Source organism: Loxodonta africana, chromosome 2 (genome assembly GCF_030014295.1).
Source record: "Loxodonta africana isolate mLoxAfr1 chromosome 2, mLoxAfr1.hap2, whole genome shotgun sequence".
Lineage (NCBI taxonomy): Eukaryota > Metazoa > Chordata > Mammalia > Proboscidea > Elephantidae > Loxodonta > Loxodonta africana.
This window is the reverse complement of record NC_087343.1, coordinates 214,937,838-214,965,281: the sequence shown is the minus strand read 5'-3', so window position 1 is coordinate 214,965,281 and position 27,444 is coordinate 214,937,838. Positions and strand designations below refer to the sequence as shown.

Sequence of the window (27,444 nt, the reverse complement as noted above, 5' to 3'; positions counted from 1 at the left end):
AAAGATGTTTCTGACTTGCCATACCAGACACAACCAATTCCCACCAGACAAGTATAACCATGAAACAAGTAGCAGAAAGACCCCTGCTTTGTAGAACCTTCCCTTCAATTAAGGAGCCCTGGTGGCACAATGGCTAAGCGCTCAGCTACCAACTGAAAGATTGGCAGTTCAAACCCACCCAGCATCTCTGCGGGAAAAAGGCCTGATAATCTGCTTCTGTGAAAATTACAGCCTAGAAAACCCTATAGGACAGTTCTACTCCGTCCCATGGGGTTGCTATAAGTCAAAATCGACTTGAAGGCACACAACACTACCACCATCTTCAATTAATGCCTAAGACCCAATCATATACTTCCCTACTGGAATTCCCTAACCACCTTGAAAGAACCTGGGCTTGTGCAAACAGCAGGAGCCCCTTTTTGGATGCTCCCTGTTTGCAAACAGCTTATGACTCAATACACCCTGTTAACTCCAACTGACTAGTTAATCAATTTTTTTCTTTTCGACTAATCAACTTAAACTAAATCCATAACATGGCCCTGGACATTGCTCACTCATTCTCACTCACTATGGGCTCTCCTCAGTTCCTGAAACCCGCCAGGCTCCTTCCTGTGTCAGATCTGTGGGTCTTCCAGCCTGAAACACCCTTCTCCTGGTCAGATCCTCCCAAACTAGGGTTTCAGCTCAGCCACTCTCCTCAGGAGCACCTCGCCAGACCTATACACTGTCAGAGAACCCAGGGTTGCTTAGCAAGACTTGTCATCATTATTATTAGTTGCTGGTTAATATTTCTCTCTCCTATGAGGGCACAGACTTCATCAATCTTGTCCACCAGCAGTGAACACAAGTCCACCAGAAGTGGCCAAAAGTCCACCAGCAGACAAGTATCCACCACAGACAAGAGCCTACCACCAGACAAGAGTCCACCAGCAGACAAGAGTCCACAAATAGACAAGGCCCTAGCAGCAGACAAGAGTTCCCACAGACAAGAGTCCACCACAGACAAAGAGTTCACCTGCAGACAAGAGTCCACCAGCAGAGACAAGAGGCCACTAGCAGACAAGTGTTCACCACAGATAAGAGTCTACCACAGACAAGAGTCCACCACAGACAAGAGTCCACCACAGATAAGAGCCTACCAGCAACAGACAGGAGTCCATCACAGACAAGAGTCTATTACAGATAAGAATCTACCACAGACAAGAGTCCACCACAGTTAAGAGTCTGCCAGCAACAGACAGAAGTCCATCACAGACAAGAGTCCACTAGCAGACAAGTGTCTATCACAGACAAAAATCCACCAAAGACAAGGGTCCACCACAGACGAGTCCACCAGCAGACAAGTGTCCACCACAGACAAGAGTCTACTAGACAAAAATCTACCACAGACAAAAATCCACCAGGAGACAGGTGTCCTCCACAGACAAGAATCTACCACAGACAAGGGTCCACCACAAACAAGAGTCTATCAGCAGCAGACAGGTGTCCTCCACAGATAAGAATCCACCACAGACAAGGGACCACCACAGACAAGCGTCTATCAGCAGCAGACAGGAGGCCACCACAGATAAGAGCCTACCACAGACAAGAGTCCACCAGTAGCAGACAGGGTCTACCAGAGGTAAGTGTCTACCAGCAGTATATAGGAGTCTACCGCACAGTGCCTTGTACACAGCAGGATGCAAACGTCTGTCAAACGAATTAATTTGCTGAGTGCTTATTATGTCCCCGGCTAGCCATGTGTAGTGTCATGTTAGGTATTGCTGAGCCTGGGAGAGAGGTATTTTCTTCATCCCACCATGGCTGCTGCTCTAGAAAGACTATTGAGATCCCTTTGGGGAGGGCTTAGAGCTAAGTGCTCAAGAAACGTCAGCCATTATTACAGTTAATCTTTCTACCAGCCCATAAGGTGGGGAACTAATCAAAGCGTTATTTTACAGATGAGGAAGCTGAGGTTCAGGGAAGTTGAGTGCCTAAGGGTTTCCTGTACCTTTTTTAGAGTAGATCTGGGCTTTAGGCTGCTTCCTATAGCAGCTTGAAATGCTGCTGATTTCCTGTCCATGGTGCCCTTTAGCCTACAGAACATTCTGGAGACTGTCTGTGCACTACAGTATCTAAAAGCATGTAGCCCTGATTGTCAGACTGCCTGGGTATAATTCCAGCTTCCCCATTATTAGACGTGGAAGCATGGCCAAAGCACTCCTCTCTGCACGCCAATTTCCTCATCTGTCATCTGGAAACAATAATACCTGTTTCATAGGGTTAGCATGAGGATTAAATACCCTGACAAACGCAGAGCACTGTGGACGATGGTGGGCATCATGCTTCTAATTGAAGGTACAGGTTAACGAACTTGCTCCAGGTCAGCAGGGAGCTGAGCCACCCCATTCAGCCAGGGCTATCAGACACCGTGTAAGCCCTGCAACAGCACTGAAGACGAGAACATTGCCTGATAATTCTGAACACGAAGACAAGACAGTCAGGCTGAGCTGTGTGCTGGATGCTCCAGAGCAATCCAAGGCTGAGACGGTTAAAACCGAGAGAGAGTAAACCATGGCTGTGTTTCAGGTTTAATTAAAAATCTCAAAGGTAACCCAGTATCCCACCCACCCTAACGTGCCCATGTTCCAAAGGCACCATTAAAAATAGAAGATCAAGATTAGCTGTGCTATTTAATGGGCTTTAAAGAAATAGTAAGGACATTAGGTACTCTATCACTAAACCCCAGAAACCTAATTTTTAGTTACTTAAAAAAAAAAAAAAAAGGCAAGGGGAGAGAAATAAGAAAATAGGCTGCACCCACTCACAAAGCCTGAACACATTTTGAGAGGGGGGACATAAATCAACCCGTATCAGTTCACCCTCTGCCCCCTAAAATTCATGTCCTTTTCACATTCCATGAATAGAAAACTGATTCATCAGAAACACACTGGAATTTTCTACTTCCAGCTCCTTCTAACGTGGGTTCCACTGAGCACATCTTATTTGGTTATTTGTGTATAGATTCATATATATGTTTATTTTTGGTGGGACAATACAAGACCAAGGAAATAATACAACCACAGAGAAAGGTCTCTTACTTTGGTGGTTTTAAAGTAAACTGAAGAGGACCCCTTTGTGGCCCCGAGAAGATCGACAGGTCTCTTTTGAGTCTCTTCTTTTCTGAGCACGTTCCAGAGGAGCGCCATGGTGTTCACAATTCGCGGCAGCTCTTCCAGGATGGCGTTCTTGGCATTTCTCAGGTTGGTGGTATCACTTACCGCGGTGGTCTAGAAAATTCAAATGAGCCCGTGACATGCACCTGCATCTGCGGGACGGTTTCCCTTTCTGTGAGGATGGTGGCGCGTGTGGGATCAACTCTAGGAAGCTGAGCTCTCTTTGAAGCATGCTGTACACATGGGGGTCTAGGAGCAAATACACTTCCCTGTGCATGTAGGCCCATAGTTTTCTTTCAAAGAGAGACATCTAAAAATGGCTGAGTACGAGGCTCCAAACTATAAACATTTTCACAAACACAGATTAGCTATATCCTAAAAACCAATCCCCGATAGGGTAGAGCAACCAACAGCTAAAATGTCTTCCAACTCAGATTTCATGAACATCATGAGCACGAATAACAAATATGTGGAAAAGAGATGAATATAAGCCTGACACCAAACGAGGGGCTTTACATTTTATCAGTATGCCCCTGATGAAACAATGGGCAAAAGCCAAAGGAGCCCGGGGAGGGCCAGAAACCACAGTTACCAGTGCACGCCAGTGGCCTCCGTTTGAAAAGTCATAACCCAGTGTACACTAAATAATACAGCAAAGTTGCCTTGAAACCAGGACAATGAGATTACCTTTTTGCTTTGGTTGGGCTGTTCCAAAAGGCAGAAGTGACCAATGGTTGTGAGACCTTCCAACAGAGTGAGCGGGTAATCCGGAGAAATGTTTTCCTTCTCGGAGGTTATGCTTTGGTGAAAAAATGAGAAACATGTTTTGAGAATTTTGAAGAATGCAGTTGCTTGCTTTCTTTGGTCTTTTCACAAAAATTCAGGTAAAATTCACATGAAATGAATCATTAACGATTTTAAAGTGAACAATTCAGTGGCACTTAGTCATCATTGTGTGCGACCACCCCTCTAGGCCATAAAGGTTTTCATCCCATATACAAACGGATAAAACAGGGAAAGAGCACTATCTTAAATAAACCGAGGCACTCAAAGTGAAATATAATAATGGTAAGTATCTTTCATGCTATTTTACATACAGAGAGTCACTTTGGGAAAATGTTTCAGAATTTCTGCGAAGCAGATTCACATTTTTAGTTCTGTTTTGCAGAAATAATGGAGAGTGCCTTGCCCTTCAACGCTGACCTGGCCTGGGTAGCTGCGTGGAATTAAAAACAGAGAATGTGAGTATTTACTTCCTTGTTAGCCCTCTGGATAACACTAAGTAGGTTTCTGCTTAGAGTGAAATGACCCTCTGACTGGAACTGATTCAACACAGTAGCTGTAATTAAAAACAATGATGCACCAAACGCGTTGCGTAGGTCATTGGGTGGCCCCGTTTGTGCTTGACTGGTAACCGGAAGGTAGGCGGTTTGAACACGCTCAGTGGTGCCACAGAAGAAAGGCCTGGTGATCTGCTTCTGTAAAGACTACAGCTAAGAGAACCCTACAGGGCAGCTCTACCCTGTGACACATGGGGTCACCATGAGTAGTAATCTACTCAATGTCAACTAACAACCACAGCAAAGGGGACGGTGTACCTGATGGAGAGCTTCACAGATTCACTTTCATACTGCTTGACCAGCTCATCCAAGTTCTTGCAAATCTGTACCATGAAGGGTGCCACCGTCCATCCCAAGGACCTCCCAAAGTACGGCAGAGAGTGCGTGACCAAGCTGACCCAGGCCGGGTGCATGCCGTAGCCGTAGGTGGGCTGCAGGCCACGCACCACAGCCGAGACCAGCAGGCCCTGGGAGGTAAGGGGATGTGGCTGCATGTACTGCAGGGCGCTGATGGCCTGCTGGAAGCTGAGGGCCTGCTGCCACTCGCGGGACAGCTCGGGCTGGCTCTCGGCCTCCTCTTGAGCCTGGCCCAGGTGGTGCTCCAAGAGGATCAGCACCTGCAGGAGTTTCAGTAGCTCGATCTGCAGCGGGTGCTCACTCCAGATCTGGTCCTGGCCCAAGTTGATGAGGCTCTCCTCAAAGAGGCTGTCCTCCTGCAGTGCCCTGCTGCGCTCGGAGGTGGCCAGGCCATAGCGCTTCTGACTCGTGTACATGGAGGCGGACAGAGAGAGCAGGACAAACTCCTGTACCTTGCACCTCTGCAGCAAGCTGTGGATGAACTCCACGTTCTTCCCTTCTGCAGACTTGGCCATGGAGACCAGCTGCGTCATCACTCTGATGAGAACCTCGACGCTTTTGACCTGTACGTCCCGGTTGCCCAGGATGTCCCGGTGGGAGACCTTCAGGTAGCAAGGGTAGTAGGAGCGCAGGAAGCTGAGGCACAGGTAGGTGAGGAGCTCGATCAGCAGGGAGTGAGGGCACATGTTGGGGGACTGGGTCTGCAGCTTCCCGTAGAAACTCTGGCCCACGAGGGCCTCCTGGTGGCGCGCAAGGAGGTTGGAGATGAGGTTCAGGTGCGCGGTGGAGCTGGTGTCCATGCTGGTCCTGGACACAGCCTCAATGAACTCCTTGGGGTTGGTCTTGAGCACAGCCTCCAGCACCGAGAAGGCATAGAGGACCCGCCGGGAGTCATAGGGTTGCAGGTAGAGCAGAATGTGCTTGAACAAGGCCTCAAGGGTTTCTTGCCGCTTCTGCTGCTGCTTAAGCAGCCGGGACGTGGTGAGAGCCTGAAGCTCCAGGTCAGCCTCCTCATCACTGGACAGCGACTCTGAGGCCTGGGTCTTGTCTGAGTCCACGCGTGCCAGGCTTAACTTGGCATTGGACTTGAAGCTTTCTGACTGGAAGGCAGCCAGTAGGGCTGGGCGCTTGATGTAGGCCCTGCCGACTGCAGGGATGGGGGTGCAGCAGTTCTCCTCGCTGCTCAGTTCCCGTGGGTCACGGGATGGGGATGAGAAGGAGGATGTGTTCTCGCTGTTTGTGTGCCCGGAGGTCGTGTCTGCGGACTCAGTATGCTCGCTGCTCTCTGGGGCCCCGTGCACCAGCCCGTCCGGCAGGCCCACGTAGTAGGGGAGGTCCTCCTCCCTCAGCTCGCTGTGGGGCGGGCACTTCTCTGGCTCCTTCTCCACTTCAGCCCAAATGGCTTCGCGGTCCACAGTGGTGAATTGATTCAGAGGCAGGTTTTCCTCTGAGCCGCCTTCCAGAAGTTCAGGCGCCCCGCACGCCTCCCTGAAGGGGGCTTTCTTCCTGCTGAACCAACGATGCAAGTCTTCTGAAAATTAAAGTGATCGAGAACTTCAGAAGTGAAGGGTTAGCGGTGATAAACTTTATAGAGTGAGCTTTGTCTTAGAGCCAGAGAGAAAGGTCAATTTTAAAAATGAAATTTCCACACGAAACTATGGCACTGTAGTCGAGATTACATTGTAAACAGAAGGAAGGTGAGCAAAGTGCACAGATCTTTTAAAATGGTGAAGAAATTAGTTGATTTAGTTACATTGTCATAAGAAATATAAATATCACAACCTTTCAGGGAGGCAATTTGAAAAATATTATTTTGGCTAGGGGGTTCCCTTTTAAGAAATTTATCCTCCAGAAATACCAGCAGAGGGGCTTCAAGGTTATATAATAAGGATAAGAGTATTCATTGAAACATTGTGTATAAAGACAAACTGGAAGGCAAAGGAAATACCCACAGTAAGAGGCTGACTGAGAAAATCACAGTTCCTGCAGGCAATGATACATCCGTATGTACTGATACGGAGCTGTGCAGGATATACCATATGAAGAAAAATAAAAACAGAAACAGAAATCAAGCTGTAGAACAGTGTGCAAAGAACAAGCTGATTTAAGAGAGATTAATATAAAGGCAGTGATGGCACAGTAGCAGAATTCTCACCTTCCACGCAGAAGACCAGGGTTCAATTCCCGACCAAAGCACCTCATGCGTAGCCACCACCCATCTGTCAGTGGAGGCTTGCATGTTGCTATGATGTTGAACAGGTTTCATAGGAGCTTCCAGACTAAGACAGACTAGGAAGAAAGGCCGGGTGATCTACTTCTGAAAATCAGCCAGTGAAAACCCTATGGTCACAACACTATGATCTGCAACCCATCATGGGGATGGCACAGGACCGGGCCGTTGTTGTGCAAGAGGTCGCCATCAGCTGGGGGCAGACTCAGTGGCAAATGACAGCATGTAGAACATGCAGCTATATATGCAGAAGACGTCTGGAAGAATATGTGCCAAACCATTAACAGTAACTAGCTCTATCAGCTGGCACCACAAGGGACATTCACTTACGGTTTTTACTTCCTCGTTTCAACTTTTTTAAAAAAAATAAGCACGTTAGTACTTCTGTAACCAGAAAATACACAAGACTTCTAAATATTCAGATGTCTTTAAAAGGAAGTGAAAGCCAGAGGTCTTTGGCACTGCCATACATTTTTAATATGCAACTTTCAACAAATCTATTCCGTGAACATTAAGCCAGATCAGGAAGGAAGAAGAATAAGATATTAGAAACAGACGAGCTGCCTGAAGTGCACAGGAGTTTTTAAAAACAGATTTCTACAGAGTTTCAGGGGCAAGCAGTCCATTTCTAGTTTCCTTCAGGGAAAGGAAACAGAAAAAAAGACGTTCTCTCTTCCTAGGAAGTAGCAGACCATTCCTGGGGTCAATGGAAAACATCAATTAGAGGAAGCAGCAAGGTGGTGCCATAAGAAGTGGATCACCAGGCCTTTCTTTCTAGTCCGTCTTAGGCTAAAGCTCCTCTGAATCCCGTTCAGCATCATAGCAACCTGCAAGCCTCCGCTAACAGATGGGTGGTGGCTGCACATGAGGTGTACTGGCTGGGAACTGAATCTGGGCCTCCCGCATGGAAGATGGACATTCTACCACTGACTACCAGTACCTCATATAGAACATGACTATCACAAATAACAAGAACCGGCTGTGCTTTCACGCCGTTTGACTCTAGCAGAACCATGAGCCGGTGTAAGTCTCCTAACTGTAACCACAGGGCAGCTGAGGTCCAGAGAATCTGAGGTTTCTGAGGTCTACCCAGTTCAACATTTTCCCCTTCCCTGCACCAGGGAGCCCTCGGGGATGGGCCCCAGCCCCACAGCCCTGCCCAAGTGCTCACCTGGCGAGTTCTCCTGCTTGAGGCAGTGGATAGAGGTCCTCTGGGTCTTGGGCTGGAGCAGCAGCAGGAGCACAGGCTCGAGGATGCGCGCCACGTCCCCGAGGGAGAGTGCCCGCACCAGCCAGCCCTGGGCCGCGGCACCAATGGCGCCATCTGAGCAGGCCAGGCTGTCCAGCACAACGAACAAGGACCTGTAGGTGGGAACCGCATAGCCACGTACCCCATCAGCTCAGACACTCAGCTGCCCCCTGTGCCAGGTATGGGCAGACAGCGGACATGCGGGGTCAGACGAGGTGGATGGCCCTCCGGGAGCTCTCCCCAAAGCGGGGCCAACCTTGGTTTCACATTTGAATCACCAGGGAGCTCTAAGATCTCGATGACCAGGCCACACCCCAGACTGGGTAAGTCTGGCTTGGGGGGTGGGGCCCAGGCCTCAGAACCAGCTGTGCATCTCTCTCTAACACTGCATGTCTGGCCCCACACCTGGGGTTCCAGAGACTAGGCAGGGCGCTTTTTAAAAACAGCCTGGAGAAGAGTATCTGCAATGCAATTCACACATCCTAAGTGGACAGTCGGTGGCCTGAAAAGTGTCTATTCTCAGAGTCACACCACTCCAGTCAAGGTCTAGAACATTCCAACTCCTCACGAAGATCCCTCGTGGAAGGATGGAAGGACATTTTGTATTTTGATGTGGGCCTGGCTTCCTCCCTCCCCTGCCAAATTAAGAAAATCTCTAACGTGTGGTCACACGTTTCAGGCTTCGTAGTGTGCACCAGGAAAGCGGGTCATGACCTCAATTACACACCTCTCTTCTCAGCCCCAGCCCAACATGCTGACCCGCAGCCCCTGCGAAGTTTCTTTCACACCGAGGATAAATTATGACGAAGACTCCTCACCTATCAAAGGAGCGATTGTGAGAGGTGACCCGGCTGCCTTGGATCTCTCTCGTCAGGTGCCATATCACGGAAAATCTAAAGAGCGCTTCCAACCGTGTCCCCTTGATCCGGAAATAAATGAGAGTGAGGACCCTGCTTTAGTAACTGAACAGCTGTTTTTAAGTCATAATGAACCCTATTTAAATAACTAACAGAGGGTCTCAACAGAAGTCATAGCAGAGATGCTGTATTTTCATTTATAGAAGGCATCTCACTTGGCCAGGAGGAAGAGGAAAATCTGCAGCTTCTGCCTTTTCGTCCTCACGTTAACAAGATGCGCTGTGAGTGAAGTGCACACCAGACTCAGGGTCACCCTGCACCCTGCGGTCTAAGGAAGGCACACAGAGCACAGCGTTCTCATGCCCTCAGAAGGGCCAGTCCCAGAGTCTCCAAGAGCAGGACACACACTTGACTGCAAAAGAGAACCTGGCTGAAATCAATTGCAACTCATGGTGACTCGTGTGCATCAGAGTAGAACTGTGCTGTATAGGTTCTCAATCTTTTGGAAGTAGATTGCCAGGCCTTTCTTCTGTGGTGTCTTGGACCTCCACCATGTCAGTTAACAGTCCAACGTGTAAACCGTTTGCTGTTTTGCCAATGGCTCAATAAACCCTGAAGGTACTCACCAGGCCCTGGAACAGCATGGGGCTGGGGCAGGTTTCTCCGTGAGCCTTAACATGAACATAAACCTCACGTTTCAGGCTCTAGAGGAGATGACTCAAGCTTCCAGAGGCCTGTCAGTGGTGAAGTTCTGCAGCGCCTCCGTTGCTAATCAGGATGCCCACTGAGCCCCAAAAGGACGTCCAGAGTCAGCCCTGGCATGGAAAGCCACTGACTGGCCCAGCACAGGGCCACTGCAGGAGGGGGTTGCCAGGTTGCTACCACTCACCTTGTCAGGGTCCAGGAGGGCATGGCAGATAATGTCCTCACAGACGTTGGCCGTCGGAGCCAGGCAGTGCAGCCGGTAGAACAGCTCTACGCAGGTGACATGGTGCTCCCGGGTGTCCTTAGTCAGCTGATCCCAAAGCACACGGGCCACCCTCTGGGGCAAGGAAGAGGCAGATGGGAGAGCAGGTCAGCCCGGGCACGGCCGACACGTCCTGCTCACATTGGTCTGGCCCCAGCCCCAGTGCACGGGCTTTGCCTGTACTTGGTTTATGAGGGTCCCCAGTGTAACGAGGACCACCAAAATAAGCCAAGCCAAAACCCGCCAGGACTCATCCTAGCAATAGGCAACTGTGTTTGTTTTTAAAAATTTCATTGTGTCAAAATACGTAACAAAAAAGTTTCCATTTTCACCATTTTTTCCTCCTGTTCAATTGTATTAGTTCTATATTTTGATGAGTTTTGACAACTGTATATACCCATGTAATCAACACCCCAGCTGAGAACGAGAACCAGAGAAAGCTCCCTTTGCAGTCAGTTCTACTCTCTCTGTATACATCAGACAACTGATGGGATTTCTATCATCACAGACCAGTTGTAACTGTCCTGACCTTTACGTAAATTGACTACACAGTGTATAACCATCTGCATCTGGCTTCTTTTGCTCTACATCATGTTTGAGATTCAGTCATGTTGTTGAGTGTAGCTGTGGTTAGTTCATTTTTATTGCTTATTAGTATTCTATTGTATACCATCATGGCAACTGGTTTATCCATTTACCTGTTGATGGACAATTTGGTTGCCCATTTTAACCATTTTTAAACGTACAATTCAGAGGCATTAATTTTATTCACCTTGTTGTACAACCATCGCCACTATTTCCAAAACTTCTTCATTACCCCAAATAGAAGCTCTATACCCTGTTAAGCATAATTCCCTACTTGTCTTCCTCCAGCTGCAGTAACCACTAATACCCTCTTGCCTCTATGCATCTGCCCATTGTAGACAACAGCCAGCTTTACAGGTTTAAGCCTGGAGGTTACTGACCAGTTAAGAGCACTGAGGCCCTGGCCCAGGCCTTAGCGTCACTTTCAGAAAGGGCATCAATTAGAAGCCAGAATCTGGTGGTTGAAGCATCCTTCAATGTGCTAGTGCCAAGTCTCACTCTGTGCCAGCACTGGGGTTCCAGAGATACACCCACTAGGAGGTCCAGCAGGTTTGCAATGGTCCCAAGGAGCACCCAGTCCTGAGCTAAACATCATGTACTTGATTCCCTCACCCTGGGTGGCGCCAACAGTTAGCACGCTCAGCTGCAAACTGAAAGGTTGGAGGTTCGAGTCCACCCATAGGTGCCTTGGAAGAAAGGCCTGGTGATCTACTTCTGAAAAATCAGACATTGAAAACCCCACGAAGCACAGTTCTACTACGACACACATGGGGTCGCCATGAGTCAGAGTCAAACAGACAACAACCTGTTTGGTTTGCTCACACTGGTTGTCTCGTTATCTTACTTATCTAGTGCTGCCATAATAGAAATACTATAAGTGGGCAGCTTTAACAAACAGAAATTTATTCTCTCACAGCCTAGTAGGCTACAAGTTGGAATTCAGGGCACCAGCTCCAGGGGAAGGCTTTCTCTCTCTGTCGACTCTGGAGGAAGGTCCTTGTCATCAATCTTTCCCTGATCTAGGAGCTTCTGAGTGCAGGGGCCCTGGGTCTAAGGAGGGACACCTTCCCAGCTCTTTTTTTTTTTTTGGTGGTATGAGGTCCTTCTCCTCTCTCTCGTTTCTTTTATATCTCAAAAGAGATTGATTCAAGACACAACCTAATCCTGTAGATCGAGTCCTGCCTCATTAACATAACTGCTTCTAATCCTGTCTCACTAACCTCAGAGAAGTAGGATTTACAACACATAGGAAAATCACATCAGATGACAAAATATGGACAATCACACAATACTGAGAATCATGGCCTAGCCAAGTTGACACACATTTTTGGGGGACACAATTCAATCTCTAACATTTGTTAATGTGGCAATGTAACAGCAGATGCTTGCTTCACTTTCAGCACACAAATTGTACCCCTGATCTCGTCTTTCATCTCTCCAGTCTGACTTTATTCCTTTAAGCTTCTGGGATCTTTGACCTGTGGCAGCCCCTCTCTAAGTCCCAGGGGGTCACAGCAGGCCCAAGAAGGTGAGGCACAGAAGGAAGTTGGTCCCCACTTCCAGGGAGAAGTATCTGGGGGCTTCTTCCATGCTACAGAAGACACTTAAGTCTCACGTTATAACATTTTAGGCACATTCTAGATCAAATATCTTCTTTTTCTCGTCCATTTTTTTCCTATAGAACAACATTGTCTTCTCTGCACAGAGTGGGAAGAAAGGCCTGGAGATCTAATTCTGAAAATCAGTCAGTGAAAACCCTATGGGTCACAACAGAACGCTGTGTGACTACCAACAGTCATGAAGATGATGCAGAATGGGGAACCTAGGGTGGAAATGAGAAGAGTGCCAACACATTGTGGGGAAGGAAGCCGAGGCCATGAAACACTTTATGTACAAACTATCCAATGAGAATCTAATTTGCTCTGTAAACTTTCACCTAATACACAATGATAATAATAAAAAAAAAAGATGATGCAGGACAGGGCAACATTTCGTTTTGTTATACATGGGGTTGTCGTGTATTGGAGCCAACTTCACAGCAACTAGTCACACGACCACAGTTCTCTTCTGCACTTCGGGCAGCAGGAACACTGGCACGCAAGAAAAGGCCAGCTGCCCAGGTGGAGATCAGGAACTAGCCCTGCACTGGGCCACACCCTGGCTATCTGGGCCGGCAGCTTCGCCTTTCTGGCTTCCACATCTGCAACCTGGACAAGCACAGCCATGCTGCCCCCAGGGCTTGAGAATTGTATAACACATAGAAGTACACTTCACGACCAGGCAAGGAGGAGATACCTCGTGTTTATGAAATCTGAATGAAAATAAAAATCAAGGCTTCAGAAAGAGCTTGGAAAGTCTATCCCACATCACCAAAACAAGGAGAAGGCAGTCAATGGTTATTTTTATTCCTTTAATATTCTTTTAAGGAGCCCCTGGATGGCACAAATAGTTAAGTCTTTAACTACTAGCCGAACGGTTGGTGGTTCAAACCCACCCTGAGGTGTCTTGGAAGACAGGCCTGGTGATCTGCCTCCAAAAGCCTTGAAAACCCTAAGGGGCACAGTTCTACTCTGCACACGTGGGGTCGCCATGAATTGGAATCAATCTGACAGCAGCTAATGACAATGACAATAATCTTTTCCAAAGATTCACGCACTAAATTCTTTCCTCTCTTTTCCCTCCTGTGCCTATAACGCAGTTACACTAAACTTTCTGATCCACAGGAGACCAAGGAAAGCCTCGCCCAATCATCACTGCCTACAGTGGAGCTCTTCCTGGCTTCAAGGTCTATAGATTCAAGGTCTACCCTCTGAGCCAACCGTGGTGGGGGCGAGGGAGGGGGCTTGGGGGAAAGCTGAGAGCAGTGTGAGTCCACGTGGCTTCTGACAGCTCCACTGCACAAGGGTCATAGCAAGCCGGAGTGAGGGTGAGGACCTCTGCAGACCCTCTGCCCTCAAAACACCCACAACTGATGCAAATCATTTAAAAACCAAACCATTTAAAGTCTCTGGAAACTGTTCCCATGGCATAGAGCAGATGGAGACACACTGATTCAGGAAAACTGCCTAAATTTTGTTAAGAACAGGGAGTCTGCAGCACCTGACCCACGACCTGCTCCCTTCGCCACCTCCAACTCAGCTGACACCATCTCCAACTCAGCTTGATGGAAACTCCACCCCAGATGGGCGTAACCAAGAAGATGGACTTCCTGTTGCTCCAAGTCAGGGCTTACGTATCACCCCAGGAGGGACAGACCCCAGCATTTCTCATTCCCTGCCCATTCTGCCCCGTTTTGCAGAAGTTAAATTCTTGGTGAGTGTGGTCAAGAGGGCTCCCATGCTCCACCCATTCTTAGGCAGAGGCTCCACCCCAGAACACTGGGGCCCCAATGTCCCTATGAGTCAGAATTGACTCAGCGGCAACAGGTTTTTTTTTTTTTTGGAATGTCCCTTGCGGGCCCAGAGACCAGAGGTTATGGCCCCCATCCAGCACCTTGAAGGATCTCACTCCAAGAGAAGTGGACCCCTGTTGCGCTCCCTAGCTCCAGAGCAGGGGCTCAGAGATTTTGCCCAGGGGAAGGGCAGGCCATAGAACAGAGAGCTCTGTAGCTCTCCCCAGGGGAAATGACTTCATCTGGAAGGGAGCACGGGGAAGTTCAAGCCTAAAACCACTCTGGAAAACAACGGCGATCTGGGTGGTAAGCCATTACGAGGAGGCGTGAGAGCAACAAGCTAAGCCTTGGGCTAGCTAGTTTACCAGCAAGAACTAGGAAAAAGTCAAGAAGAGTCCCTCTGGTTCAGAATGAATCTCAAGGACTGGCCTCAAAAATTACCTGTTGCAAAGGGGTCTGAAGTTAATTGGATGAGAGTGTGGAGTGATTTGTGCCTCACAGTAGAGTGATCAGCCAGCAATTAGTAGAGCTTGACAGAGAGATCAGGGAAAGAGACAAAGACAGCCCTGCCAAAACCTTGTCAGCCCAGGATGGCAGTGCCCGCTGAAGGCTGCACTCCCCAAGGAGCCCACTGACAGCTTCACAGGGCAAACACACTGCACGGACATCATCCAGTCAAGTCATTAAACAAATAGACAAGCAAACAACAACTATATTTCATTCACACGCACAATTTTAAAATGTCTAATAAAATCCCTTAGTGTCTCAGACTTTTCAGGGTACCTGCTGCCCTACCCCATGCAGGGGAAATTCATTCCATTCACAGCCCCCCTGAGTGGGCATGTTCCTATCTATATCACATGATCTCCTGCCCCCTCAAAACCCATACAGCAGACTGGACAAGCAGAAGACACCTGACCCGAGAGTACCTCACTGACAGGCTAAGAGATATAAGAGTCATCAGTTATGGGAACCATGCTTGAAGGTCATAAGGCAGACTTCAGGCCAAGCTGGCAATCAAAAGTGAGTGAACCCTGGTTGGCAGTGAGCAGATGTGCCTGCCGCATCAGTGCCCTGGCAGAGAGGGAAGCCCCAGGGTCTAAGAGCTTCCCAGTCTAGGCACCAGGAGTACCAGCTGCATTCCACTCCTGCCCTTTGATTTGCATGAGCTCGGTTCACCTGGCAGTGGTGGGGAAGAAAGGCCTGGCAATCTGCTGCCATAAAGATCGCAGCCAAGAAAACCCTATGCAGCAGTTCTACTCTGCACACATGGGGTTGCCATGAGTCAGAGGTGACTTGACAGCAACAAGTTTGGTTTGGTTTTCTCTCCATCTTCATTGTGAACTTCAATCTTATCGTGAGCTAGCTGGAATAGCTTTCAGCTTCTTGCGATCAAATGAATCTTACAATATATAATTTCAAACTGTTTTCTTACTGGTGGTCCACTGGCTAAGCATTTGCCTGTTAACTAAAAGGTCAGCAGTTCGAATCCACCAGTCACTCCTTGGAAACCCCATGGAGCAGTTCTACTCTATCCTATAGGGTTGCTGTGAGTCGGAATTCATTCGATGGCAATGGGTTTGTATTCTTACTTTGTCCCCAAGGAAAGATGGACAACACCTGCTCAGCATCTCCACAAATAATCTTTCTTAAATCTGACAAGTACTAAACCAGAAAAAACAAAACCCTTTGCCATCAAGTTGATTCTGACTCACAACAACCCTGTGAGACAGAGTAGAATTGTCTCATAAGGTTTCTGAGGAGCAGCTGGTGGCTTTGAACTGCCGACCTTTTGGTCAGCAGTCAAGCTCTTAACCACTGTGCTACTATGGCATCCATAAATGCATAACCTGTTGCCCCAACGAGTCGATTCCAACTCACAGCAACCCGACAGGACAGAGCAGAACTGCCCCATGGGGTTTCCAAGGAATAGCTGGTGGATTTGAATTGCTGACCTTTTGGTTAGCAGCCGTAGCTGTGAAGCACTGCACCACCAGGGCTCCTAACAAGTACTAAGTCATCCTTTCTTTCCTGAGGCTAGATCACCTCAAAGCTTTCAGTCTTAACAAATTAGGGCACACTCTCTTTTTACCATCTATTTAGATAATTTTAAAATCTTTACATGTGAAGTCTGGTCAGCCTAAAACGGAACACAAACATTTACTGAATACCCGCTGCAGGGCTAGAATTGGGCTAAGATCCTGGGATACAGAGACAGACAAGGCAGTCTCAGTTCAAGCAATCTCTCTGGTTGCCACTGGGGCCACCATGTTCCTTATCACTGTCAACAACCACCACCTTGGGGACGATTCTCAATAAATGGTCTGGGGAAGACCTGGGAAATACCTGATAGAAGTCTGTTTTCTCTGCGATGACTTTCAATATCCCTGGAGCAATGGGAGGAACTGTAACCATCTGCAGCTTGCCGAAAAATGGGTTGTGTCCAGAGCTTTTATAGCGTTTCATCTTGTCTTGGATGACGAGTGCCAGGGACTGGGAATGGTTGATCACCTCTAGCAGCGTGGAGATGGCCACGTTCTGGAGGTAGCAGTCGGTCACGCAGCAGCCAATGGTCATGAGGGACTTCAGCCAAGACGGAAAGCTGGAGTCGCACTCTCCTGGAAGGAAGCCCGTCAGAGAAATCACACATGAAACCAACAGGACCACCTGTGAGAGGTTCCCAGGTTTTCAGACTTAACAGTGCCCTCAGGGCCTGGTAGTCACCTGGCCAACAGTGTGCCTACCTCTTGGTGGTGGCACCGAGGAGCTGCTGTCACTCAGGCCAGAGGAAAAAACAAGACTCAGGCTGGTTTCATAGGTTTGTCAGAAAATTCAAAATTGCAAATCTCAGTCTAAGGGCTTTTAGATTATTTAAAATGTTCTCTGGTTTGCTTTAATGTTTAAAAAAAAATACACTAAAATTCACATTTTGGGGGAAGAGTTCAAAATGTTCTTTGGAGGCTCTCTTTGCAGTAGGAGGCATGCTGTCATCGTTACCTGCCATGGAGTTGGCCCCCGACTCACAGTGACCCCATGCACAGTGGAATGAAATGTTGCCCGGTACTGCGCCATCCCCATGATCAGTTGTGGATCAGGCCGTTGTGATCTAGGGGGTTTTCATTGCCTGATTTTTGCAAGTAGATCACCAGGTGTCAGGGATTGAATTGTGTTCCCCCCAAAATATGTGTCAACTTGGTTAGGCCATGGTTCCCAGTATTGTGTGGTTGTCCTCCATTTTATGATGGTAATTTTATTTTGAGAGCATTAGGGTGGGATTGTAACACCCTTACCAGGTCACATTCCTGATCCAATGTAAAGGGAGTTTCCCTGGGGTGTGGCCTGCACCATCTTCTATCAATCAAGAGATAAAAAAGAAAGGGAAGCAAGCAGAGAGTTGGGCACCTCATACCACCAAGAAAGCAGCACCAGGAGCAGAGCGTATCCTTTGGACCCGGGGTCCCTGCGCCTGAGAAGCTCCTTGACCGGGGGAAGACTGAGGACAAAGACCTTCTTCCAGAGCCAACAGAGAGAGAGAAAGCCCTACCCTGGAGCTGACACCATGAATTTGGACTTGGAACCTACTAGACTGTGAGAAAATAAATTTCTCTTTGTTAAAGCCATCCACTTGTGGTATTTCTGTTATGGCAGCACTAGATGACTAAGACACCAGGCCTTTTTCCTAGTGCATCTTAGTCTGGAAGTGCCAACGAAACCTGCTCGACATCACAGCAACATGCAAACCTCCAGTGACAGATGGGTGGTGGCTGCCCATGAGCTGCACCGGCTGGGAGCTGAACCAAGTTCTCCTGCATGGAAGGAGAAAACTCTACTACTGAACCACCACTGACCTTTGATTAGCTTTATTAGAGGCTAAAAATACTGAATGTGTCAATTCTAAATGTTCTTCCAAGTATTGTCATCTGCCGCTAATGAGAGCCAAGAGACAAACTCCAGGTGAAATCGGAAGTAATACCTACAGGAGAGGAGATCTCTGCCCCAAGTGCCTGGCCATCTGATCAGTCTTTCTAGTTTTCCTCCTTCCCCTCGTTCCCTTTTTCCTTTAAAGTGTTCACTGCCTTATACAAACTTTTAGCAACAGATATCATGAAACAGACTATTTTTAAGCACCTTTCACGTTCTGGCACTATGAAGGCCGTGCTGGTCACCCAAGATTTAAAAATACAGACGCAGCTCTTATAATCTGCAATCTAGGAGATGTGAACTAAAAATGTACACAGCTAATTATAAGGGAAGAAATGAATTTGGCAAAGAGTCCCTTCTTGGGAAACATAATTTGGTAAATACCACTCGTGTAAGTAATATCAGGGAGAAAGGCCGGGCAAACTACTTCAGAAAATCTGCCAATGAAAACCTTATGGATCACATTGGTCTGATCCACAACCAATCATGAGGACAATGCGGGACCTGGCAGTATTTTGTTTGTTATTCCCAAAACGGGCCTGACCCAGGGCTGCCCTCTCACCTGGAGGCTGGAAGAGCGCTTGGCAGAGCTGCTCCATCTCCTCCTCGAACAGGTAGACGGGGAAGGTGGCACAGTCCAGCAGCAGGTGGCAGGCAGCGGCAAAGGCCTCCCTGCAGTCCTCCTTCGAGCCCCCCAGGTCAATGACCACCTGGGCAACATCCCAGTCTCCCTCTTTCTTCTGGCCAGGGCTACTGGGCAAAGATGACGGTGACGCCAAACTCTTCATCTTAAACGGAGACCCTCGAACCGTGAACAAGTCTGAAAGCATCTGCTTGAACTGTGGCACAGTGATGGTCTTGGTGTCCCACGAGTTCTTCTTGCTGGTGTCCTCAGTGATGGCATCCTGTGTCCCGCTCTTGTCCCTCCTGCCTACGGGCTCTTCTGACTTGCCTTCTTCTCCAGATGCAGTTAGCGTGACCCCAAAGATGTTCTTGCTGGCAAAGTTTGCGATGAGCTCTTGGATGCAGTGGAAGGTCTGCTGCATGCTCCCGCCCTTCTTCCAAACGTCATCTCTTTCTGGGGAGACCCTGGGGACCCTCAAGTGTTCAGAGAGCTCCGGTGATGATGCACTCAGCCCGATCCCACTGTCTTCAGATTTCAGGGGAGGAAACGGAGCATTTTCGTTGCCCGGAATCACGGCCTTTGTTTCTAAAACGACCTCCCCATTGTCACCTTTCACTGGACTCTGCAAGAATGGAAAATTTGTATAGTGCGTCTCTTAAGTCCAAGGGATTCAAGGTCAGTTAAATCGGGCAAACCATGAACATGTGTCTTCTGTTTCTAAAAATAACTCTCTACCAAGATAACCCCTGGGTAAAAGTATATAATAAAGTTAAGATACACAAATGAGGGCAAGGAGAGGGGTTGGGAGAGCCCAAAGAATAGGTTGCTGGACCAATGCGCTCTTTGTGGAAGCTGGCTTTGGAAGTCACTTGGTATTATTTACTTAGATCCGTCAGGGTTCAAAAAAGTTGTTTAATTTTTTAAAAATATGTATTAGGATACTGGCTGAGGGTAAAATAAAGACAGGAAGAAACAAGACAAGAGAGGAAAGCGAGAACAAAATGTCTATTAAAACATATACGTGTGTGTGTACATATATATATATATATATATTAACTTTGTGGCTTTTCCAGAGTGATGACACTTTAATCTTCAAGGAATTATTTCTCCCTTTTCTTACGCTGTTACTTAAAAAATGTTACATTAAATTTGAAACTCTTCAGCATTTACACTGCTCTCTAGGGAAGAATCAGAGGGTATTACACATTTTTTGAAGCATATTGTTTTTTATGCTTGTAGAATGTTTGATTAAATTTTGTATCTTCAGTCTATTTCAGGATTTTTTTTCCCTACAGCTAGAAAAAAGGGAACTAATTTCTAATGCAAGGTAGCAAATCAGCAATTAGACTCAGATTCTAATCCTATTAGGAAGCCCTTTTGCCTCCAAACAGGAACCAGCACCCACAGCCACCTCCCCCACCTGTGCCTCACCATCTCGTTTGTCTTCATATCTGCCATTACAGTGGGCAGACTTCAAGGGCACAATTCTGAGCTCCCTAAACAAACCAGACAGTAAAAATAAGTCCAAAAGATGGGCCTCAGTCTGGGGGACCATGATAGTTACAGTTGTTTAGGAGGACGATATGGCCGCAGCTCCCCATGTTTAAAAAGAGCATGTATGTCTTTGGTTGCAATGGACGTCGGGAAATTCACCCTGCAGAAACATTGGCACAAAATGTACAGGGATGCTGAAGACTGCACTGTTCACCACAGTGAGGAACTCAAGCTAAGTAATAGCAGTGGGGGGAGAGCTGAAGAAACTGTAAATCCAGACCATGGGCTATTATTCAGAAGTTAAAAGAGTAAGAAATCTCTGTGGATTGATATGGATGGATGTCCCAAACGTATTGTTTAAACGAAAATCCATGCAAGTCAGATAATAGTGGATAATTTCAATTTATATACATGTATGTATGTACGTGTACACACACACACACATATAGGAGCTCTGGAGGCACAGTGGTTAAAGCATTTGGCTGCTAAGTGAAAGGTTGGTGGCTCGAGCCCACCAGCTGCTCTGAGGGAGAAAGATGTGGCATTCTGCTTCCATAAAGATTTCAGCCTTGGAAACCTTATATATAGGGCTGTTCAACTCTGTCCTATAGGGTCACTACGAGTCAGAATCGACTTGGTGGCAATGGGTTTGTTTAGTGTATATACATATATTTTAAATCTTTAGTTTTTGAAATAGACTTTGTTTTTTATAGTTTTAGGTTTATAGAAAAAACTCACAGGAAGCATAGCAAGTTCCCACATGCCCCCCCCACCATGTTGTCTCCGCATTATTAACATCTTGGATTCCTGTGGTAACTTGTTACAACCGATGAACCAGTACTGATACATCATTACTAAGTAAAGCCCATCGTTTACAACAACAACTCTTTGTGTTGTGCAGTTGTATGGGTTTTGACAAATGCATAATGTCGTCGGTCCACCACTACAGTGCCATGGAGAATAGCTTCACTGCCCTGAAAATGCCCTGTGCTCCACCTACTCATCCCTCTCCCCTCCTCCTGAACCCTGGCGGCCACTGGGCACTTCACAGTCTCTACAGTTTTGCCTTTTCTGAAATGTCATATTCAATTAGATGTTAAATAACCAAAATGACATGCATACAGGCACACACGTAAAAGGGTCCGGCAGCTAGATGTATCTAACCACTAACTGTTGTTATGACCTCTGGGAGGGAGCTGGCGAAGAGAAGGGGGCTAACTTTGACGTTAAAATCTTTTACAACATTTGAGGGCTTCGGAAGAATATTTTAGATATTACTGTGTATCTTCTAATCTTTATCCCTATCCTAGCTGCTGTAATTACTTTTGACTCCTAGGAAAGTGTACGCTTTTCTTCATGCAGAAAACCACCTCAGCTCAGCGCACGTACCCCGCTCTCGCTGGCTGGCTCTGCGTCCAGGTAGGAGGGAGGCATCTGGACTCTGCTGAGCACTTTAAAGCAGGTTTTTAAGGCCTGTGTGAGCTCGGGTAAGCTCAGAGACTCCAGGTTCTCAGACAGGGGTTGCAACATGCAGCTGAGCACCTGCGGGAGATACTGGGTTTGCACCTCAGAGTACAGCTCCTACAAGACAAAAACATGGGTTTAGGTAACAAGGCTTTCAGATTATAATCAGGAAAAAAGAAAAAATGCACCTCAAAGTGGTATCTTAGAAGACTCAATTTTTTAGACCAGAAGCAAGTTTCATGCTAATTTCCAAACAGGAAAACATAATCATGTTTCCTTTTAATCCAAAGAAACCCATGGACATTCTTCCCCTCCTTTCAAGTGGCTTTTACCCTCTGCTAATTGAAAATAATAAAGTTTCCACATGTATCTCTATCTTAAGAGAATTAGTTTCCTTAGGAAAAATTAGCTAACTACACAATTTTGGCCAGGAAATATATTTACCCTCTCTCCTAGGTAACTGACACCCAGTTCATCATCTGGGTTAACTTCAGTTCAGTCCACTTACAACTAGCTGAAAAGCTGTAGGGCCTTTTAAGTAAGATAGAAAAGATATAAAAGTAGATTACACCCAGTGACATCTCCCATGGAAAAAAAAAAATGCTGATACAAACATTAAAATAGCGTTGTACAGGTGGGACAAACGGTTTGCGCTCAACTGCTAACCTAAAGGTGAATGGTTCGAACCCACCCAGTGCCAAGGAAGAAAGGCTGGGCGATCTGCTTAAGATTACAGCCAGGAAAACCCTACGGAGCAGGGCTCTACTCTGTAACACATGGGGTTGCCGTGAGTTGGAACTGACTCCACGATAACTAGCAACAACTTTTCGGTAAACTGAAGTTTATAAAAGAGGCCTACACCATTAATAAAGATACAATCATAACAAGCACCAGGCTGGCTCTTCATGGCACAGCTGCCTCACCAAAGGAATAACGTCCAGCAGGAACACGAGGAGGGTACAGAGCTCAGAGACGGTGGGTGGTGTGCTCATGCTTTTCCCTCCAGAGTGACTCTGCTTCTCTGTCTTCGCTGGCCTAGGGGACACAGGGGAGAAAAACAGATGACTACTTTCTCCAACAATTTTTGTTTTAAGTTCATTTGTTATAACTTTGTTATGTAACATATTTCAAAAATAATGAAACTGGAGTTCCAGTAACAAAGCTTTGGTGACTAAAATTATGTTAACAGAGAAGAAGTGTTAATAGTCCCTTGGAACTGCTCATCTCCAGAAAGGGTCCCCTCTGACTTGAACTTCATGAATTCAGATGAGGGTGGTCGCATGGCCATGTGGGATTCCACGCCCGGTCGATCTGACCAGCAGCCAGAGCCTCAAACCAAAGCTCTGTTCCAAGCCAACCATCCTGGACTGCCGAACGCACCAGGCCCCACAGCTGTGCAACCCGGGGGGAAGGGGCAACCCAAGGCAACTCCTCCCCCGGTGACACCCAGAGTCCATTGACACTTGGGTGGTTGGAATTCTTCAGCTTCCACAGAGACTTGTAACTCCACTGATCAATTCTATTGTTAGCTTGCTTATCTTATGGGGAAAATCAACATTTCTTTTTAAATAAGTAGGCAATTAGATAAATAGGTAGGTTAAAGAGTACATATTGGTTCTCAGAGTATGGAGTAACTTTGGATTCATCTCACTAACATGATACAACTCAACCTGGGTTAATTTTCTTCACTGTAAGTTAAAAAAAATAAAACCAAACCTGTTGCCATCAAGTCGATTCCAACTCGTGGTGACCCCATGTGTATCAGGGTAGAACTGTGCTCCACAGGGTTTTTAATGGCTGATTTTCAGAAGTAAATTGCCAATCCTCTCTTCTGAAGTGCCTTTGGGTAGATGTGAACTGCCAACCAAAAGGCTGGCAATTCAAACCCACAACAGGTGCCTCAGAAGAAAGGCCTGGTGATCTGTTCCCAAAAGGTCACAGCTTTGAAAACCCTATGGAGTACAGTTCTACCCTGCACACGTGGGGTCACTATAAATTGAAATTGACTTGATGGCAACTGGTTTGGTTGTTTTAAACTTTGAGAAAATGAATTTGTCTCTAAAGCCACCTACATACACAGTATTTCTGTTATAGCAGCACTAAGAGACTAAGACATTGACTTTAAACCCTCTCATCCTTCCTAAATATTCCTTCCCAAATGTTCCACAATACTGAGCTGCATACTTACCTAAAGCAATCCTCAAAACACCTCATCATATAATCCCAGAGAAAGTCTGTGCTGAGGGAAGTGATCAGCAAATTCACTGTCTTAACAATCTCGGAGGCATTTTTATTTTCTTTTATTGAACTGTAAAAGAAGGGGATAGAAATAAATAAATCTGTGAAAAAGCCTGTATTATGAGAAGACTGTATCTGAAAAACTGTAATCCATTTTATCATTTACAACTTATTTCTAGAGAGGTCAACAAACCCTGATAAAGATATTACTGTTCTTACATAGGAAAGAGCTTGCATAATGCCATCCTAAACAATATAAACAGTATTTATATTAATGTATTCTCTTAGAAGTAAGCTTACAAGTTATTATAAAAAGAATCTGGTTTAGAAAACAAGTTTCATTCCAAGAGTAGGTAATTAGATTCTCGATTGGTAAAATAGGAGCCCTGGTAGCATCATGGTTAAAGCACTTGGCTGCTAACTGAAAGGCTAACAGTTCGAACTCACCAGCAGCTCTACAGGAGAAAAGACCTAGAGATCTGATCCCCTAAAGATTACAGCCTACGAAGCCCTACGGGGCAATTCTACTCTGTGCTGTATGCTCGCTGACTCGGAACTGATGCCGTGGCACACAACAACAACAACTGGTGAAATAACATAGTACATGCAGCAGGCTGTATTATCTTAAAAACATCAACAAAATGAAACACAAGATTTATAGACATCTACATGCTTTAAGCCCATGTGCCTGCTGTCTTCACTCCCCAACTCTACCCCCAGGGTCCTTGAGATACCGTTTTCTTGGTTTTCCCCTTTCTCCCCTTTGACTATGCTCCTGGAGACTCACTCCTGCCTCCACTTTCTGAACTAACCCTCTCCCGTCTTTCCCTCTTCCCTTCTCCCTGTAACCCATCCTTAGGGTATACTCGATCCAGTTGCTTTGGCTAGACAATATTCATAGTTGGTCAATAAATACTGTTTATACATCTCAGGCTGGGGCAGAAACTAGATAAAACTTCTTTTAGAACTCTTTACAGTACTCAAGAGGGAAGAGCAATTCATGTTGATTAACTTGTTGTTGTGTGCCATCTGGTCGATTCCAACTCATAGCGGCCCTATAGGACAGAGTAGAGCTGCCACATAGGGCTGATTAATTTATTAGTGCAGATTATTTTAACAAGCGTCTATGAGGTGTGAACCCCTCTGCAGTGAACAATGTGGCCTTTGGTCCTGGGTCCTGGGAACAGGACCATGTCTGAGGCCAACATGCTGGGACTGTCCAAACCAAGAGGAAGCACCTGGGGGCTGATGCAGGCTGATGCTGGCTAAGCCTCAGGACGCATGATGTCATCTATCACAGCCATGTGGTAAGGCCAATAAAGGCCTTGGGAGATGGAGGCTCAGCAGAGCTTCCCGGCTGGAGAGAGGGAAGGAGAGCCCTGCGGACAGAGAAGCTCTGGGTCTGGATCCCTCCTGGCCCTTGCCCTATGTATTTGTACCTTTTTTCCTCTAGATTAAAGACAGCCCTTTGAGGGGGAGAGGGGGGAGGAACAGAATTTCAAATTTTCATGGATTTCAGACTTTCTGGAACCCCTGAGGCCAAATAACACCTCCCCAAAATATTACTCTAATGAAATCTTTAAATCTTGAACCAAAACTATCAAATAATTGTTTAGCCTAATTAGAAAGGAATGTCTGCATTAAGCATCATACCCTTTTAAAGAATTTTCTATACATGTTCAAACTGACGACAGCAATTTGAAAGGACAGATAAGAAGCTTAGTGGGGGCAGTGAATTTGTGTTAATGATGGTGAAATAGTTTGGAAGATTGTCCAGAAAGGTGGCATAACTTGGAGAAAGTAACCAATGTCACTGAATTGTACATATAGAAGAAATTGTTGAAGTGGTGTATGTTTGGCTGTGTATGTTTTTACCAAAAAAAGAAAAAAAAAATTAGTTAAGTAGCGGTGATGATAGCACAGCAGGTAAATGTAACCAATGTCACTGAATTGTGCACTTCAAAATGGTTACAATAGCAACTTTGTTACATGTATTTTACCAAAATAAAATTTTCTTGAAAGAAAAAGAAAAAAGATAGCCCTTTCCCTGCAGTGAGCCATTTCAAGCGACTATTAGACCTAAAAAACAGAAGGGGCTGGTCCCCGCAGACCTAGCCCTGGTGAATGGAGGTGAGAGAGGGGGTGCCTGGAGTAGCTGGGGTCTGGACTGACCAGGGAAGGGAAGCCAAGGTTTTTGGACTGGCTTCCCTGGACTGGTTTTGCAGCTGGTGCTGTGAACAGGTTAGCTAGAGAGAACCCTGACAGCATGGCGTCTGACCTGCTGCGTCTCCACTATCTCTAGCACCTCACAGTTTATAGTAAGCAATAGAAAAAAAATAACCGTGGCATTAGGGAGGGAGGAGGAAGACCGTTGGTGTGAAGGTGGGGGCCAAACCCATACCTTATCAGCGAGTTTCCACTCTGAGTGTAGCTCAGCTGAAGATCAGAACCAAGAGCATCTCTGCAGTACGAATAAAAGGCCCTGATCACTTCCAGAAATAAATTCCCAACCACCTGCGGCCCTGCAATGAAAAAGAAAACAGTCAAAGAAAGACTAACAATCGAGTAAGGGCTTCGGAACACTGGTGCCTGGCGTACCCAGGGGGCTGGCCTAGGAGCAGGGCCCACTCCATTTTGTTGCAAGCTTCTGCCTCTGCACTCCTGAGAAAGTAACTGTGACTTCTTCCCATTCATGCGCATACCGACTTGGGCCTCTGGCTGGGTAGAACCAGCAGACAGTGTGGCTACACCTGGGCAGGCCAGGGAAAGCACAGGCTGTGCTCAGAGAAGTTTCGGCAAGCCCAGAGAAGGTCCGAGAAAACAATCTACCGGAATGTGGCTATGCCCAGGTAGGTCTGGGGAAGTCCAGGGAGGGCCAACCAATCAGAATCTTGCTGGGAGGTTCCTGATTCCACCTATAACTATCCTTGTGAAGCAGCCAACCCTTGGAGTCAGTGGTCTCTACTCTGTGTGGGCTAACATCTCCCCGTTCGAGTGTTTCTTACGCTTTCAATAAATCTTTGTTTCACTTTAACAGTCTTTGAGAGTTTTACTCTAAGACACAATGACTCTATTTTAAAATCAATAAATGGCATACATATAAAATATATATATTATCTGTCTATATAAAAACTACCCACTGCCGTCAAGTTGATTCCAACTCATAGCAACCCTATAGGACAGAGGAGAACTGCCCCGTAGAGTTTCTAAGGAGCGCCTGGCAGATTCGAACTGCTGACCTTTTGGTTAGCAGCCATAGCACTTCACCACTACGCCACCAGCGTTTCCATCTCTCTATATAGACAATCTAATCCACTACCGTCGAGTCGATTCTGACTCACAGTGACCCTAGAGGACAGTGTAGAACTGCCCCATAGAGTTTCCAAGGATCTGTATAGGCTAAAATGTGCAGAACCGTAAGAACTTTAGTTGTGGCAAAGACAACTTTAGCTGAGGGAATAACATTGATGATAATAGCCAATAATTTTGTAGATCTCACTGTTATGGATTAAACTGTGTTCCCCAAAACATGTGCTGGAACCCTAACCGCTACGTTGCTATTAGGTGCCAT

General features: G+C 46.7%; 1 protein-coding gene across 4 annotated transcripts in view; it reads right to left on the bottom strand.

Moving 5' to 3' along the window:
- DOP1B (DOP1 leucine zipper like protein B) overlaps positions 1 to 27,444 on the bottom strand; it is a 155,950-nt gene that overhangs the window by 50,903 nt on the left and 77,603 nt on the right. For 3 of the 4 annotated variants that reach the window (XM_064279441.1, XM_064279440.1, XM_023559085.2), the window contains 12 exons: positions 26,275 to 26,395; positions 23,824 to 23,943; positions 22,559 to 22,670; positions 21,561 to 21,752; positions 18,615 to 19,299; positions 16,478 to 16,749; positions 10,078 to 10,230; positions 9,150 to 9,250; positions 8,254 to 8,444; positions 4,754 to 6,383; positions 3,843 to 3,954; positions 3,081 to 3,269 (listed from right to left, as the gene is read on the bottom strand). In XM_064279441.1, coding sequence (XP_064135511.1) covers positions 3,081 to 3,269; positions 3,843 to 3,954; positions 4,754 to 6,383; positions 8,254 to 8,444; positions 9,150 to 9,250; positions 10,078 to 10,230; positions 16,478 to 16,749; positions 18,615 to 19,299; positions 21,561 to 21,752; positions 22,559 to 22,670; positions 23,824 to 23,943; positions 26,275 to 26,395 — 3,878 coding nt within the window. The remainder of the gene's footprint in view (positions 1 to 3,080; positions 3,270 to 3,842; positions 3,955 to 4,753; positions 6,384 to 8,253; positions 8,445 to 9,149; positions 9,251 to 10,077; positions 10,231 to 16,477; positions 16,750 to 18,614; positions 19,300 to 21,560; positions 21,753 to 22,558; positions 22,671 to 23,823; positions 23,944 to 26,274; positions 26,396 to 27,444) is intronic. The other variant, XM_064279443.1, reaches the window with a different exon arrangement.